Below are 16,646 nucleotides of genomic sequence, written 5' to 3' on the forward strand. Positions count from 1 at the left end.
GGGAGGGAGGGGGAACTCAACAACTGGACCCATCCATTCTCTAAGAAGGTAACCAGGGGCAGAAGGTAACCGCCAGCCGGAAGGGCTAGCCGCCAACAGCGCTGCACAGCAGCGCTTCGTCAGCCCAGTAGGCAGGCGAAGGGGGGGGGGGAGGGTAGTGGTGCGTGATGTGACCAGTATAGGTTCGTGTGTGCGTGTTCTGGTATGTAGCGTGTGTGCCCAGGCCATACAACAGACAGCCACAGCAGACCGAGAGATGGTCGCTGGATGAGACCCTGTCATACTCATTCCAGCGACTAGAGGAACCAGAAGCTAAAAGGCCAAATCCATTTCTCAACAATGAACATTTGAAATAATATTAATAATAATGTTTCCTGACATAACTTTATTTCATCAGTTGTAATCTGTTCTTCAGATTAGTTCAGACTCAGAATTAGTTTTTCTTCTCGCTTCCCTCTGAGGACTTGTCCCCCCTCCCCCCCCCCCCCCCACACTCCCTTTAATGACATGCCATCATATTGTTGATGCTGCCAGAGACCATGGTGATAATGGTGATAATGGTGATTATGCATAATGTGATGGCCAAATAATGCTGAGTCCTCATAACGCGTGTGCGTGGGAGAAGTGCTAAATATGTGCTGAGGACTGATCTTCATCATAAACTGCACACACACACAATCAATGGCCACAGCCCACGCTGCATGTTCATCAGTCTGCTGCAGCAGGACCACCACGAGCCACACAGGGCCTGCTCCGGCCTGTGGTAATAACAATGTTATAACGTCATTATAACGATATTATAACGTCATTATAACGTTATTATAACGTTATTATTACATCACATGTCATGTAGCTGTCGCTTTTATCCAAAGCGATTTACAATCACGTTACGTTCATACATCGAAGACTCGGCTCCAGGGAGCAGCTCAGGGTCAAGTGTCTTGCTCAAGGACACAAGGCGAGGATTGAACCGCCAACCCCCTGATTGAATGTCAGACCTGCTAATTACTGACCCACAGTATAAGAACATTATTATAACGTTATTATAACATTATTATAACGTTATTATAACACTTATAACGTCATTATAACGTTATAATAACGTCATTATCACCGTTTTGTTTCGTTTGACCGTCAGGAGACACGAAAGATCTGAAATAAAAAACTAGATCTAGCTTTTTGGGTAATTATATGGACAAAGGTGTCACCTGGAATCTACCTCTCCTCCTCTCCTCCTCTCCTCTATTCTCCTCCTGCTCCTCTCCTTCTATTTTCCTCTGCTCCCCTCCTCTTCTCCTCCTCTCCTTCTCTTCTCCTCCTCTCTTTCTCCTCTCTTCCCTTCTCCCTCCTCCTCTCCTCCTTTTCCCTCCTTCTCTCCTCCTCTTCTTCCCTCCTCCTCCTCCTCCCTCCCTCATCCCCTCTCCCATCCTCCTTCTCTTCTCCTCCTCCTCTTCTCCTCCTCTCCTCCTCTTCTCCTCCTCTCCTTCTCTTCTCCTCCTCTCTTTCTCCTCCTCTCCTCCTCTTCTCCTTTCCTCCTCTCCTCCTCTTCTCCTATCCCATCTCCTCTCCTATCCTCCTCCTCTCCTCTCCTCCTCCTCTTCTTCTCCTCTCCTCCACTCCTCTCCTCCTCGCCTCACACCAGTGTTCTCCATTGAGTCCTCCGCCGGCTGACGGCCCCTGAACGCAACGCTCCTGACGCCGTTTGCATTTCATGGCGATGTCGTGAGAACGCCATGAAACAGACAGCGGACCAATCAGAGAGCTGGAACACGCCACATTCAGAGAGGCTTTGTTCCACTGTGGCTCAGGGGTCGGGGGGTTGATCCCCCGGCTCCGCTCGACGTGTCCGTGGGCAAGTCCATTATCATTTAATACGTTGCTCCAACCCTTTTGCCATATATAAATATATTTATTCAGGAAACATCTGTGTTTTATTTTGCTTTTCCTCCGTCGTCTGTTTGTTTTACTCGTTTTTATTCTCACAGTCTTTATAACCCCCATCTTCTCTCCAACGGCCCCGCTGGTGCTCGTTCTGCTGTTTTAACTGTTTTTATTAGTTCTTGTTTTATTCATTTAAAGGTTCTTTTATGAACTCGTGCCAGTGGCCCCTCGACCCTCGTGGAGAGGCCCTGGCCGACCTCAGCCTTCAGTGCTGGCTGGATAGCAGATGCCCCTGCTCTCTCCGGACCTCGTGGCTGACTCCTCCTCCCTGTCGCCCCTCTGCTCAGGATCTCGTCGGAGCACTCGCCCAAACTGCAGATCCGGAGCCACAGTTACCTGCGTGCGGTGAGTGAGGTGTCGATCAACAGAAGCCTGGACACCCTGGACCCCAAAACCCTCCTCGACCCCAAATTGCTGCTGTCCTCGCCCGAATACCGCTCGCGCAATGAAAGCTACATGAGGGCCATGAGCACCATCAGCCAGGTTGGTCGCCAATGCCGCCGCTGCCTTTATGTTGTCATGTTGCCATGGAGACGCCGACTGCTTGGGAGCAAACTCATTTCTCTTGTGTGATGTGTTCATCTGGGAGGCGATTGGCTGGAGGACCGGCTGCTTTACTATCTCTCAGGGGTTCACTGTTTTCCAACACGCAGCGTACTCAAATACGTACCTTCATATGAAGTACATGTCAACAAACCTCGTTTCTGAGAAGCTTGTTTCGGGCCGGAGCTCAAGACAATGAAGTCATTGTTCAACTTCCTGAAAAACCTGGATAGCCATTGACGAAACAACCTCAACTCAAGGGCGGACCGGACGCTCATGTGTTGTGGAGCTTTTGATCCGATCACATGGTCGTCGTCAGCCACCAGATGGAGTTTGTTGAGTTGCCAAAGATCTGTAGAAGGTCTGTAGAAGATCTGTAGAAGATCATTAGAAGGTCTGTAGAAGATATGTAGAAGGTCTGTAGAAGATCTGTAGAAGATATGTAGAAGGTCTGTAGAAGATATGTAGAAGGTCTGTAGAAGGTCTGTCGAAGATCTGTAGAAGGTCTGTAGAAGGTCTGTATAAGGTATGTAGAAGATCTGGAGAAGGTCTGGAGAAGGTCTGTAGAAGGTCTGTCGAAGATCTGTAGAAGATCTGTACAAGGTCTGTAGAAGGTCTGTAGAAGCTATCTAGAAGATCTGTAGAAGGTCTGTAGAAGGTATGTAGAAGGTCTGTAGAAGGTCTGTAGAAGGTCTGTAGAAGATCTGTAGAAGGTCTGTAGAAGATCTGTAGAAGGTATGTCGAAGATCTGTAGAAGGTCTGTAGAAGGTCTGTAGAAGGTCTGTAGAAGATCTGTAGAAGGTCAACCGATCCATGAGGGAGCAAAGTGTTGTGCTTTAAGGTCTTAAGCATTGAGAGAAGCTTCTTCTCCAGATGCTTCTAGAGATCTCTAGAAAAGGTACAGCGGTGCATGCACAGTACCCGGGATACACCCTAAATATAGCCAGAGATGTGTATCAGTGTACACACGGCCTTCATGTCATCACTGCTGTTGTTGCTGGAGGCAATGGGTACGGGCACCAATCAGATCCCAGCGTTTCATAATGAGCTGCTTGCCTCATTAAGTGGAGGTGGCCAGGATCAATGTCTTCATGTGGAAGGCAACAGGCTTCTCTAAAAGACTGTCACACTAAAAGTAACAGATAAATACATCCATCTATATGTATTGGTCAGCAACTTCAACAGGAATGTGAGTATACGATGTCGATGGTGTTGAAATGATGGCCCCCATTCTCCCCGTTAGCCGATCCAGCTATAGAGCTATGATTCTGTATTGTGGGCGACACACAGAACTATGGCCCAGGACGTGTTTGATTGGACGTTGCGTCTCATCGCAGCAACGCTCAACCTTCGTGTCTCGCGTCTTTCTTTGGAAGCCGGAAAGGAATTTGAATTTCTTCAAATTTGACACAAACGTCCAATTGGACTCCAGGATTGAAACCGATTAGAGAGCTTCACGCAAACGTCTAACGGGGACAACGAGAAAGGGACAACGTAGATTCTTTAACACCTCTCACACAGCGCAGTCCTGGTTGGAAAACAGTGCGCCCATCTCTGATAGAAATGCTATCTGAGCCCAGGTCTGTGCACGGCGCTCCACACCTTCATGTCTCCAGATCCACAAACCCATCCATCACATCCGCTGGCTGGTCATGGTCTATGTGTTTATTGTTGTCAACAAATCCCACGTGCAGACCCAAACCAACACAGTGGAGTGTTTCCACTAACGTGGATCAAGGCCTGATAAGCCTCGATCCATGAACACACACACACACACACACATGGATCCATGTGGATAGTTCCAAACGCACCACCAGCTGTTTAGCCGGCCTTTTGAAGAAGAAAAAATATGCATTCAAGATGTGATGGAGCCGAGAGCACGGAGGGACGTACCACCGGCACATTGTTGGTTCGGGTCTCTTTCGTGGGCTTTATTGAGAAAAATACAGTATTTTTTTGACTTTACACCTCAGAGGTCCTGACTTGTACAATGGCCGCTTGCCCATGATTACAATATAAATATTGTTCAATCATATTTTGAGGGAATTAGTGCAGCAGTCCACACCTGTGATGAGCTGTCTTCATCTGTCCCTCGTTAACCTTCCCGTGAACCTCCACTTGTGTTCCTCCTCCTGAGCCTCCTCCTGATTGCCATTACAACACTGAATTGACTCTATTAGCAGTTTAATACCCCCCCCCCCCCCCTGCATGAACCCAACCATAAAACCTCAATTAATCAGCGTGCCTATCGTCTTGAAAAGTCAAGAGCCATTGAATTAGATTTCGACTCGAGTCAATGTGAAAATGAAGCTTAGTGATTGGAAAGTGAAAGGAAACAGGGGGATGAGAATGAAAAGCCCAACAATGGAGCGTGGCAGTGCACTTGCTGTTTGTGTATGTGTTACAAGAATATGACAATCCCGGCTGGAGGGGAGAGCCCGACGTGGTGCCGGCCCTGCAGACATGGTGCCGGATTGCTTTCCTCTAGTTACTAAGCGGCACATCTCTGAGCTCCAGGTCGTTTTCGTATTGCAGATGTGATTCTGCCGCCGCCTTCCCACTGCCGACTCGTCACATACGGACTCAGGGTCGGTTGCCTTGGTTCGGCGCCGAATCCCACCCGGTGCACCTCTTCAGACATTTGGGCTGCTAGATGGAGAGTTCTGTGAACAGGGCTGTTCTTGAGTGTGAGAAGCTGTTTGAGTGATACTCAGCTTCCCTGGCAGCCAGCAGCCGGAGCTCCTCGTCACACCCTTCCCCCTCTTCTGGGCCCAGCCCTCCTCTGGTGGGCGGTCTGCTTCCCCAGTGGCGCCGTGTGGTGGATCAATGCTGCACCTCCACTTTAGACACTATTGAAGTAAGACATAGGTAGAAAGATGTGTAGGGAGATAGATAGATGGATAGATAGATAGGCAGATAGATAGATAGATAGATAGATAGGTAGGTAGGTAGGTAGGTAGAAAGATAGATAGATAGATAGATAGGTAGATAGATAGGTAGATAGGTAGGTAGATAGATAGATAGATAGGTAGATAGATAGGTAGGTAGGTAGGTAGGTAGATAGATAGATAAGTAGGTAGAAAGAAAGATAGATAGATAGGTAGATAGATAGGTAGATAGGTAGGTAGATAGATAGATAGATAGATAGATAGATAGGTAGATAGATAGATAGGTAGATAGGTAGGTAGGTAGATAGATAGGTAGATAGGTAGGTAGGTAGATAGATAGATAGATAGATAGGTAGATAGATAGGTAGGTAGGTAGGTAGATAGATAGATAGATAGGCAGATAGATAGATAGATAGATAGGTAGATAGATAGGTAGATAGGTAGGTAGGTAGATAGATAGATAGATAGGCAGATAGATAGATAGATAGGTAGATAGATAATAATAATAATAATAATAAATTTAATTTATAACGCACTTTACATCCAACGAAGGATCTCAAAGTGCTACATTGCACAAAAAGGGGAAAAACTAAAAACAAACAAAGGAGAAGAATTAAAATAAATAAAATAAAACCAAACATAAATGACTTTAGAGTTTAAAAAATAGTCAATCAAACGCTTTTCTAAAAAGATAGGTTTTCAGGCCTTTTTAAAAAGAATCCACAGTCTGGTGCCCTTAAATGGTCGGGAGAGCATTCCACAGACTGGGAGCAGCTGTACAGAAGGCGCGGTCGCCCATGGTTCGAGCCTTGTCCTCCGAGGCTGGAGGAGGTTGGCCAGTCCAGAGCGGAGATGGCGTGGGGAGGATTGGGGGTGATGAGTTCTTTAAGGTAGATGGGCAGTGCCATGGAGGCACTGGTGGGTCAGCAGGAGACTTTGAATTAATCCTGTACTGGACCGGTAGCCAGTGGAGGGATTTGAGGCGGGTGTGATGTGGTCCTCATCAGGATCCTAGCAGCACAGTTCTGGATGCACTGCAGCTGCTGGATGTTCTTGCTAGGGATCCCGATGAGGAGTGCGTTGCAGTAATCCAGCCTGGAGGAGACAAAGGCATGGACAAGTTTTTCGCATCAGAGAGAGTGAGTGTGAGTTTTGCAATGTTCCTGAGGTGGAAAAAGGAGGTCTTGCAAAGATGTTTGATGTGGGCCTCATAGGTCAGGTGAGGGTCCATTCTGACACCGAGGTTAGTGACTGAGGATGAAAGGTGGATGTCGTGGTCGGAGAAGTTGATGCTGGTGATAGTGGATGACCGGGTCTGGTGTGGGGTGCCAATGAGAATGGCTTCCGTTTTGAACTGTTAAGTTGCAGAAAGTTAGCCGTCATCCATGCCTTTATCTCCTCCAGGCAGGTGGAGAGTGTGGATAGGACTGCAGAGGGGGTTGGGTTGGTTATCATCTAGAGTCGGGTGTGATCAGCGTAACAGTGGAAAAATATTCCATGCCGCTGATGACACGACCAAGGGGAGCATGTACAGAGGAAGAGGATGGGGCCAAGGACTGATCCTTGAGGGACACCACAGCTGACAGGGTGCATTTCTGACTTAGCACCTGGACACATACTCCGTTCTGTCCGTGAGATATGATGTGAACCAGGCCAAGGTAGAGTCAGAGAGTCCGATGGAGGAGTGGAGGCGGTGTAGAAGAATGCAGTGGTCCACGGTGTCAAATGCTGCGGTGAGGTCAAGAAGGATAAGTAGTGATGGAGAGCCAGCATCAGCCGTCATCAGCAGGTCATTTGTGACCCTGACCAGAGCAGTTACAGTACTGTGGCCAGAGCGAAAACCAGACTGGAATTTCTCATACAGACTGTTTGATTTGAGATGGTTGTGGAGTTGGGCAGAAACTACCCTTTCCAACACCTTTGATAGGTAGATAGGTAGGTAGATAGATAGATAGATAGATAGATAGGTAGATAGGTAGGTAGGTAGGTAGAAAGATAGATAGATAGATAGATAGGTAGATAGATAGGTAGATAGGTAGGTAGGTAGATAGATAGATAGGTAGGTAGATAGATACATAGATAGATAGATAGACAGATAGATAATGTATTCATCCCCAGGGGGACATGTTTTTCTAGCAGCAGCAAACAAGCTTGCAAAATATTCAATACACTAAAATAAAATAGCGGAGCAGGTCATGTTACATTTAAGAAAAGTAAATAATTAAATAAAGTAAATTAATGGAATAATGAAAATAATGAATTAATGAAAAGTATATACAGTGCATATAAGTGAGTCATAAGTGGAGCGGGCAAGGTTTATTTGTATTTACTTATTTATATATTTGAGTCGGCTGTAGCTCAGAGGAGAGAGGTGGTCCCGGTTCCATCCCCTCTCTCCACATAGCTGCATGTTGAAGTGTCCCTGAGCAAGACACTGAACTACGGCCCTCCGTCCTCACATCTCTCTCTCTCTCGCTGGGCGGAGCTAAGATGTGAGGAAGAGTGAAGCGGCCACACCTTAGCATCATGGAAGGCTCCCTCTGGGACAAGGGCCGATCCCGCCCCCTGTGGCAGCCATCTTTGTCCCTTAGACCTGAACCAGAGCCACAACAAGCGGTGTTGGAAGGGTTCTCAGTGACCAAGAATTCCCTTGAAGGAACCACAGAGATGCCATCAAGCATGATCCACGTAGTTTCCCCGCTGTCCATCCTCTTGTCATTGTTCCCTCTGTTTCTCCCCTCTTCTCCCCCGGGCCTCCTCCAGCTGAGCGAGCTGGAGGTGAACGGGCAGCTGGAGCAGATGTGCGAGCAGGTCTACAGTGCGATGCAGGCCCAGGTCCTGGAGGCGGCCATGGACAGCCTGGAGACCATGGACACCCTGCCGATGCCGGGCTGCTTCCGGATGCGCAGCCGCAGCTATGTGCGGGCGATGGACCAGGGCTGTGAGGAGGAGGACGAGGAGGAAGGAGAAGGAGGAGGAGGGGGGCCGCTGCTCCTGCTGCCCTCCTCCTCCCCACCACGCACATCTGCCACCACCGTCAGGACCATCCAGAGCAGCACAGGTAGGACCGGAGCGGGAGGTTCAGTCTCGGAGGTGTCATTCTAGAGTTCTGGGTACCTTTTAGCGATACGACGAGATTACTGTTCATCACGATATCGGTTGTCCGGGACAACGGTCCTCATCTGTCCACGGCAACGACATTCAGTTATGCAATGCCGGTTATTCATTTAGCGCGATATTCAGGTCCCTTCTTTCTCTTTTTGTCATGGCGGTTACATGGAAGTCCTTTAGGGGCTGTGAGGTTGCTGCGTTAACACAGCTTCAGTTTGTAGTCGCAGTAAACAATCTCGGTCTTTAAAAACTCAACGCCAAACAGATATGGGTTGAAGAGGAACATTCAGTTGTGGATCTTGTACATTATTACGTTTATCTTTTCCCATTGATGTCGACTTGTCTAAAGATCCCTCCCACAGTGAGCGATTAACCTTCAATCCTCAGCAAAACATCAACGTGACTCTGATGGCGAGACAGTTACTGCCTGGTGGTTGATCTTAGTTATTGATCCCAGCATGCCCTAGTGTGAAATAGCTCGTACTGACGGTACATTGGTACTATTTGTATCTCCAGTCCAAAGACATTCAACTTTTTTGTACCTCATTGTTTTCCTGAAAGCATTACAGTCAGGAGGGTCATTTATTCATATATTGACCCCCTTCTTCCAGAAATGTTGGCGTTTTATTTCTCAAATCTTCTGGAAGCTTTCGCTTTTCGCAATGTCTCGTGCACCTTTTATAAGGTTAATGTAGAATGTCTTGAATCGGGGACACCTTCAAGAAGTAGATCGAATACCCTGACACACTCTATTGTTTGACTTCCTGTTGTGCACCGACAGATATGCTAGAGAGGTTCATGTCATTTATGTTCGCTTTCTCTCATTCCAGGCTTCCTGATCGATGTTTTCACCTGTCATCCACACCTTCTCCTATGCTCATCAGTGTCAGCCCCGCCCCTGATTGGTCCCACCTGTGTCTTGTTACCATGTGCTTAAATTCCCCTGTCTCCCAGTGTTCCTTGTCAGTTCGTCTGGTCTTTTGCCATGATCAGGTCGGGTTATGTTGTGCTCTTGAAAAAGTTTTTGATCCCTCACTACGTAGGCGCTTTCATTTGTTCACTGCAGAACCGAAGAATAAGTACTTACAAATACTTTATCTCTGTCTCACGGAGTCGTGCAATTGGGTCCTACTTCCACAAGTGTCTGAGTTCATGTGGTAGAGCGAACTGACCACATTATGGACTGGCTTGACCCAAACGCTTCACACGCGCAACGCTCTGTACGGTACCGGCGTAGGTGTGATTTTTTCATGCAGGAAAGACTGGACAAGTCAAAGTCGGCGGGAACAAGAGCTGAGAGGCTGGGCGGCCTTGGGCGGGGTTCAGTTCAGGAAAGAATTATATCTACACAGATGCAACAACTGGTTGCCCAAATGAATAATTTTCCTCATCAACTCATCAACGAACTGCTCCTCCGGTGGCGTCATCACAGCTGAGAATTTGCCTGTCAATACTCCAGCTGGCAGACCCAAGAATCAAATGTTCTGTTCCCGATTCTGACTGGCTCCATCCTGACTGGCTCTTCGGAGAAGATTTTTTTCCAGGAACTCTTGCAAACTTGGTAGAGCCTTTTTCTGGTGGTATGATCTGCATTTCTGAACACATTTCCTGACAGCTTTTATTTTATCTGAGCATGGTAAAGTGGCGTTTATTGTGTCTCATTTAGCGGGAGAAGAGCTGCAGCCTGAAGCTGCTGCAGAATGGTCTAGAGACACGAACGCTATGTACTCATTGGCGATTTCATAGAAGTTAGACTATGAAGCATTTTTGACCACTCATCGCCTGCTACGGAGGCCAGCAGAAGACTGTTTTGAAGACAGTTTCAAAACACGTCAGCTCAACCGTCAGGTGGTTGATTATGCCATCGAGTTTCGTACAGTTCGTGCAGCGGACAGCGGAGCGGATGGAATGTTCGGCTCTTAAGTAGCGCCTTCATGACGGGACTTTCCGGAGCCGATGGACCAGCTGGCTCCACTGGAACACCGAGTCTGTCGCAGAGACACGGATCTAGAATCCCACTCATGCGCTGTAGCCATCGGTTGATAACCGTCTTGAGGAAAAGAGAGGGAGCGTCGAGAGAGGGCATCGGTATTCCGAGCGTTATTTAGCTTCTGGGAGTGCATACCGCCAGCGGAGGATTTCAGCTCATGTGCGGATTTCCAGCTCGAGAGGACTACCTTCCGGGCCTACACTTCGGTGAACCCGGTGCAGCTTGGAAGAGAACCAGGCTTTCTCTGGAGAGAGAGCAGCGCTGCGTCTCACAGGGAGGAGTTGCTGTTTCTGCGTGGCCAGCGGGTCATCCTTTCGCTTCATGCGGGAAAGATCGTGCTCACCAGTCAAAGGAGAAGACTGGTGGAAAAGTGTGTACTCAATCAAAATAGGACCATTACTCAGGATGTGTTTAGCAGTGACATCCCTAATCGACCCAGGGTTCAGGTAGAGCCATTACAAACAATTAGCTAAAATACCATAATGTTAAAATAGACTCGAGGGTAGGCGGCATTATCACAGTTACACATTGCAAACAGCTAACCTGTTAAAACAATCCCTTTACACACATCCTGCAAGTGCCAGTGCAGCTAATGATATATCACATATTTTAAAACCGGCTGCACTGAGCCCATATTTGGGGTTTCCTTGGACCACTCAGGAAAACCTATTATTTGACTGACCTTCACGACTCACACATGGGAGAGGATTGTTAGGCCAGGTATGAAGATTAGCAATAGGAGAGGATTCTGAAGAACAGAATAATGATCTGGCTGGCTGTATTGTAACTTACCACATCTTTAAGAGAACCTGTATCATCACAAGGACAGTGATCTTCTACAGTCATATAGAAAAGCGCTGTCGTCCTGATCTCAACAAAAGGTACTTTCCTGTTACCATGATTTACTCTGGAGTTTAGATCCCTTAAAGGGAAGGCTGAATTTTCACGAAGATTGAGAAATTCCCAGATCTCTCGATTCGCCTCCTGAGAAGGGGAGACTTTGACGGATTCTTCTCTCCCTAGAAATCTTCCATCAGAATACACAGACTCTTCACCACGTCAGAACTTTCTTTGGTCTCTGCCATCTAAAAGATCGGGCCGGGACTCTTTTGAACAGCACACAGGTCTCTCTACATTCGCCTAACGCTGCTGCCTGCAACTCATGTCATTGTGCTTTTGATGCTATCCACTTGGACAAATGTCATCTGCTTTTGAATCACTTACTAGGTAATGTTGGTTAGAATAAAACAAGGAAATGCAGTTCTTTTGGTTGCTCAAAATGAGGTTTTGTGGGAATTTTGAGGTATTGTCTTTGTTGTATTTTCGAATGCTCTTGAATTTTTCAGTGTTTGTGTGTCTTCTTGACACTTACTGATTTTCTTTCAGGCAAAAATCTGGATGACATTGTCAAACTCTCCCCAGGCAAGTACCACACATGTTAGGGGTGTCTTTGCAGAAGAGATAGTCTAACACTTCATCATATCTAAATGATTCCTAGAGAGCCAGTGCTCACTAATCATGGTGGCCACCTAACTCAGTCAGTCAAGTCTAATCCACACCCCACACCAGACTCAGTGCAGGAAACCAGATAGGAGGTTCAGGATCTGCCCTTTAGTTGGGCAGTTTTTCAGTTCTTCAGTTCTGTTCTGTATGTTCTGACTTCTCTCTGTTTCCCTTGAGTCTGCTCCCCAGGCGATTCACATCCCATCCTCTGTTCAAACTCCCAGCGCCCCAATGCAGTCTTTCTTCCTCACATCATGCTCATTGGCCATCCACTTGTAGTGCAGTCTGCCCCAGGCATGAGGGAATTGGGAAGTGGATGTACAATGAGACGAAGTGCAACAAGATGTGCGGATGTATGAAAGGAAACAAGAAGTTGCATGTGACTGTGTATGAAAAGGACAAGAGACAGGCGTAGAATTGTGCAGTGCAACAAGGGAGTAGTCATGGCTAGAGGGTGAGCAACCAGATTTTGAAGCTGGGGTGCGCAGCCGTTTTCAGAAATATATCAGAAGGCTAGCGTTCTCAACTCCCGTCAGGCCAGGTGGACACTTTTTCTTTAGGCCATCAACTTTCGACTCTCTTGTCATCACTAAAGCTCTTAATCAAAAACTGATAACTGATCAGAACTTTGTAGTCCCTTGCGACTTGCCGGTGACTTCCACTTGGTTCGAGCCATAACGGGTGATTCCAAGCGGGGTGGGTGCAGGAAGGCAAGGCCTAGGCAAATGCTGCGGTCAAAGCGCCCAAGCCAGATGCCCAACATGTCACTGGTTTCTGGCTCTGCACATCAGTGCTGAGCTCATCTTCCTCATCCAGATCCTCGACCCATCCGGGAAGTGCTTCATGGCCATCCGAGAAGAAAAGAAAAATCATCTCATATCCATGAGAGAAAAAGTGGGCTGATAGAAGATGTCGGTGTGTGTGGCTATGTGATTTGTTGTGAGTGTAGACAGAAGGCATCCTCCTCAAGCACACATTGGCTCACCGCCGGTTGGATTTCCTCACGAGATTGCCCATGACCAGGATTTTTGTGACAGGATTTCTTTTGTTGATGGCTTCCCTCATCCATTTTGAAAGCTTCATCTGCCAAAGTCACCTTATCCTAGATCCCGTAGACGCAAGCATTCCATTGAATCACATTTCAGGATCATCATTTCAGCTACAGGGATCCACAAGTTATCATTGTTTCATTGTTTCCTGAAAGAATTTTTGTAAATCAGGCCACCGGACGGTCGTCATCAGATAAGACCCACCGTCAGTCAAATCAGTCGGGAGCACCGTCATCACCCCAGATCAACTGTCTTGTCCTCACATGGTCTCCCGGGAGCCTGGAGGGGAATGACCACCGGACGAGGGTCAGGTTGCCCACAGCCACCCTTCCCACGGTCGCCACAGGTCTTCCTCTCGTTCATTGGTTTCGGTTTTCCCAGGCTCTCTTGAACGAGGTAACAAATGGTCCCAGGTCACTTTTCCCTAACAGCCTGTGATGATCAGGCATATTAGGGGCATACGCCTGGTCAGTCTCTCCTCCAGTTCGAAAGTTTGTCGCCAGTCTCTCGCTCGGCGGAGCTCGATCTCAGGGAAGCTGGCTCCCAAAAAGGCTGGCTCTCCCCTGGCTCAGTCAGCAACCAACCCGTCTCTCGCAAACTGTCCCCAGGCTCCGGAGTTTTCGGGTCATTTCCAGTCCATCAACATCAACCGCGTCAGTATCCAGAGTCATCCCTTGAGTGTGCACCAGCAACCAGTTTCACGTGAAGGCGTTCAAGCCGGTGTGTGAGGTAAACCCAGCTCCCGCCTCAGGCCTCCACCGCCCTGAAGGGGAAGGGGGAACCCTACAAAGCTGAGGGGGGACGTGACAGTCCGTAGAGGGGAGGGCAAGTAGCGAAGGGGGCTAGCTGGGAGGCCCTTGGTGGATAGTTGCTTCACTTCCTGAACAAGAAGCTGGATAGCTAACTCATTTCTTATGGGCAGCTGTTTATTTTATCCTTCAGTATAAACTTTGCCCTGATCGCTCCTGATTGTGTAGAAGAGGGTTGTGCTTTTATGCCCCTGTCTCCATTCCAGAGTTCCTGATTGTTTCATGATTTGCTCACATGATGTTGTCCCTGTCATCACTTGCTGCCCTCACCTTTTGATCCCTCACTCCACTTGGTCAGGTCATTTGTTCTGCGGAACCCCCAAATACTTGTTCTCCCTGCTTTCTATCTGGTTCTTTCCATCTGGTGCCATCTGGGTGTTGTGTCCTAGTAGTTTTTTTAGTCTCACCTCTTGAAAGTTTTTGTTTGTTCACTGCAGAACCGAAGAATAAAGTACTTACAAATACTTTATCTCTGTCTCCCGGGTCGTGCAATTGGGTCCTACTTCCTAAGTGTCTGAGTTCGTAACACTTCCTCAACGTTCCCATCTTTTCTCTTTCACGGCTCAATTTTAATCCTCGCGTGTGATAATCGCCGGGCTGTTACATCATTGGCCGATCACTACGGGTAACAAGCACACTGCTGCTCGAGTCTGAGAACTGTCCTCAGATCTGTGAGAACACGACGAGCCAAACGAATCCCAGTTCTCTCAAGAGAGAGATGACAATCACCTGGCCTGTGACTTCTTCCGGAGGAGACCCACGAGATGGACTGAGAGTCACAGTTGTCGTCTGAATCTCAACATGTTAGTTCTAATGTATAAATATGGCACGTTAATACCACAAGCTACGACACACACTTAAAAAACTCCATTGTTTGCTTCCTGAACTTGTAATGTGAATGTTGTTTCACAATCTGTGACATGGAAACAAGTTATTGATACACAGTGTGTGTCCGTCTGACCCTGCACACAAGAATGGACTCACTGCTTCTTGGTCCTGGAAGGGGAAACATAGAAAGGTCTACTTTTGCGAGATCAAGTCATGAAAATGTGTTATTTTCATATGTTCATTTACGCAGTTTGATTAAAAGAATACATATTTATATACATATCTATTCTTTTCATCAAACTATTGTACACCGAGATTTCACAAACTATTTCGTCATAGAAATTTTGGTGTTGGGAGTTTATATATTTGAGTTTATATATATATATACATATATATGTACATATGTATATATATATGTATGTATATATATTTATATAGATATATATGTATGTACATATGTATATTTGTATATATATAGGTATATATATATACATATATATATATACATATATCTATACACTACCGTTCAAAAGTTTGGGGTCATCCAGACAATTTTGTGTCTTCCATGAAAACTCACTTTTATTTATCAAATGAATTGAAAATTGAATAGAAAATATAGTCAAGACATTGACAAGGTTAGAAAAAATGATTAATATTTGAAGTATTAATTTTGTTCTTCAAACTTCAAGCTCAAAGGAAGGCCAGTTGTATAGCTTATATCACCAGCATAACTGTTTTCAGCTGTGCTAGCATAATTGCACAAGGGTTTTCTAATCAGACATTAGTCTTCTAAGGCGATGATCAAACACAATGTACCATTAGAACACTGGAGTGATCGTTGATGGAAATGAGCCTCTATACCCCTCTGGAGATATTTCATTAGAAACCAGACGTTTCCACCTAGAATAGTCATTTACCACATTAACAATGTAGAGAGGGTATTTATCATTAATGTTATCTTTATTGAAAAAACAGTGCTTTTCTTTGAAAAATAAAGACATTTCTAAGTGACCCCAAACTTTTGAACGGTAGTGTACAGGACTGTCTCAGAAAATTAGAATATTGTGATAAAGTTCTTTATTTTCTGTAATGCAATTAAAAAATATTAAATATTAAAAGAATAAAAGGCTTGCAATATTTCAGTTGATTTGTAATGAATCCAGAATGCATGACATTGTGTTTTTAATTGCATTACAGAAAATAAAGAACTTTATCACAATATTCTAATTTTCTGAGACAGTCCTGTATATGTATATATATGTATACATATACATATATATATATATATATATATATGTATACATATATATATATATATATAAAACTCCCAACCCATCACCCTCATGAAGCAGCGTTCTTTTTTTCTTCTTTAAAAAAAATATTTTGTGTTAAAAACAAGTCGGCACATTTAATACAGTTCCCTCAGACCATCCCACCAAAAGAAGACGAACAGGATTCCTCTTGAAACAATGTCGGCCAACAGGGATCAGTGCAAACCTCACGTTGTTGTTTTCTTAATCTGAAACGGCGGTTTCGTAGATTACACGGCGAGATCACGTTCCGCTGCTGAGACGCTCTGGGGGTAGGAAGTCACTTTTTATGGTAATCTTAAAGTTGAGCCCTCACCGGATCCTTCAGTGCTGCCGCGCTCCACACAGGAGGAAGAACCACCGGAGCGCTGCGGGTTGCAGTTCCTTTCAGAACTGCACTCAGACGGTATAACAATGAACCAGAGCTCCCACAGAGATAATCTGCCCCACCCCAAAGAAACAGAACGTCTGTCTCCACGCGTGGTCTGGAGAGGAGAACACGCCGGAGCGGACGCCACGGGGGGCGGCGTGTCGGCCGCTCGGTATCAGGGTTGTCTTTATTTTAAAGTGCTCAACTGGAGGTGACCTACATTCACTGCTCCTCTGGGAACTCTTCTGGAGTTAACCAAGAGGAGAAATGGACACACACACATGCTTGTAGTTGTCCATCGAAG

General features: G+C 46.3%; 1 protein-coding gene across 1 annotated transcript in view; it reads left to right on the forward strand.

Annotated features, from left to right (window-relative positions):
- LOC130197615 (disks large-associated protein 1-like) overlaps window positions 1-16,646 on the forward strand; it is an 84,144-nt gene that overhangs the window by 17,362 nt on the left and 50,136 nt on the right. The window contains exons 4-5 of the mRNA XM_056420368.1: window positions 2,229-2,424; window positions 8,136-8,433. Of these exons, the coding sequence (XP_056276343.1) occupies window positions 2,229-2,424; window positions 8,136-8,433 (494 nt within the window). The remainder of the gene's footprint in view (window positions 1-2,228; window positions 2,425-8,135; window positions 8,434-16,646) is intronic.

This window comes from Pseudoliparis swirei, chromosome 8, assembly GCF_029220125.1.
Source record: "Pseudoliparis swirei isolate HS2019 ecotype Mariana Trench chromosome 8, NWPU_hadal_v1, whole genome shotgun sequence".
Taxonomy (NCBI): domain Eukaryota; kingdom Metazoa; phylum Chordata; class Actinopteri; order Perciformes; family Liparidae; genus Pseudoliparis; species Pseudoliparis swirei.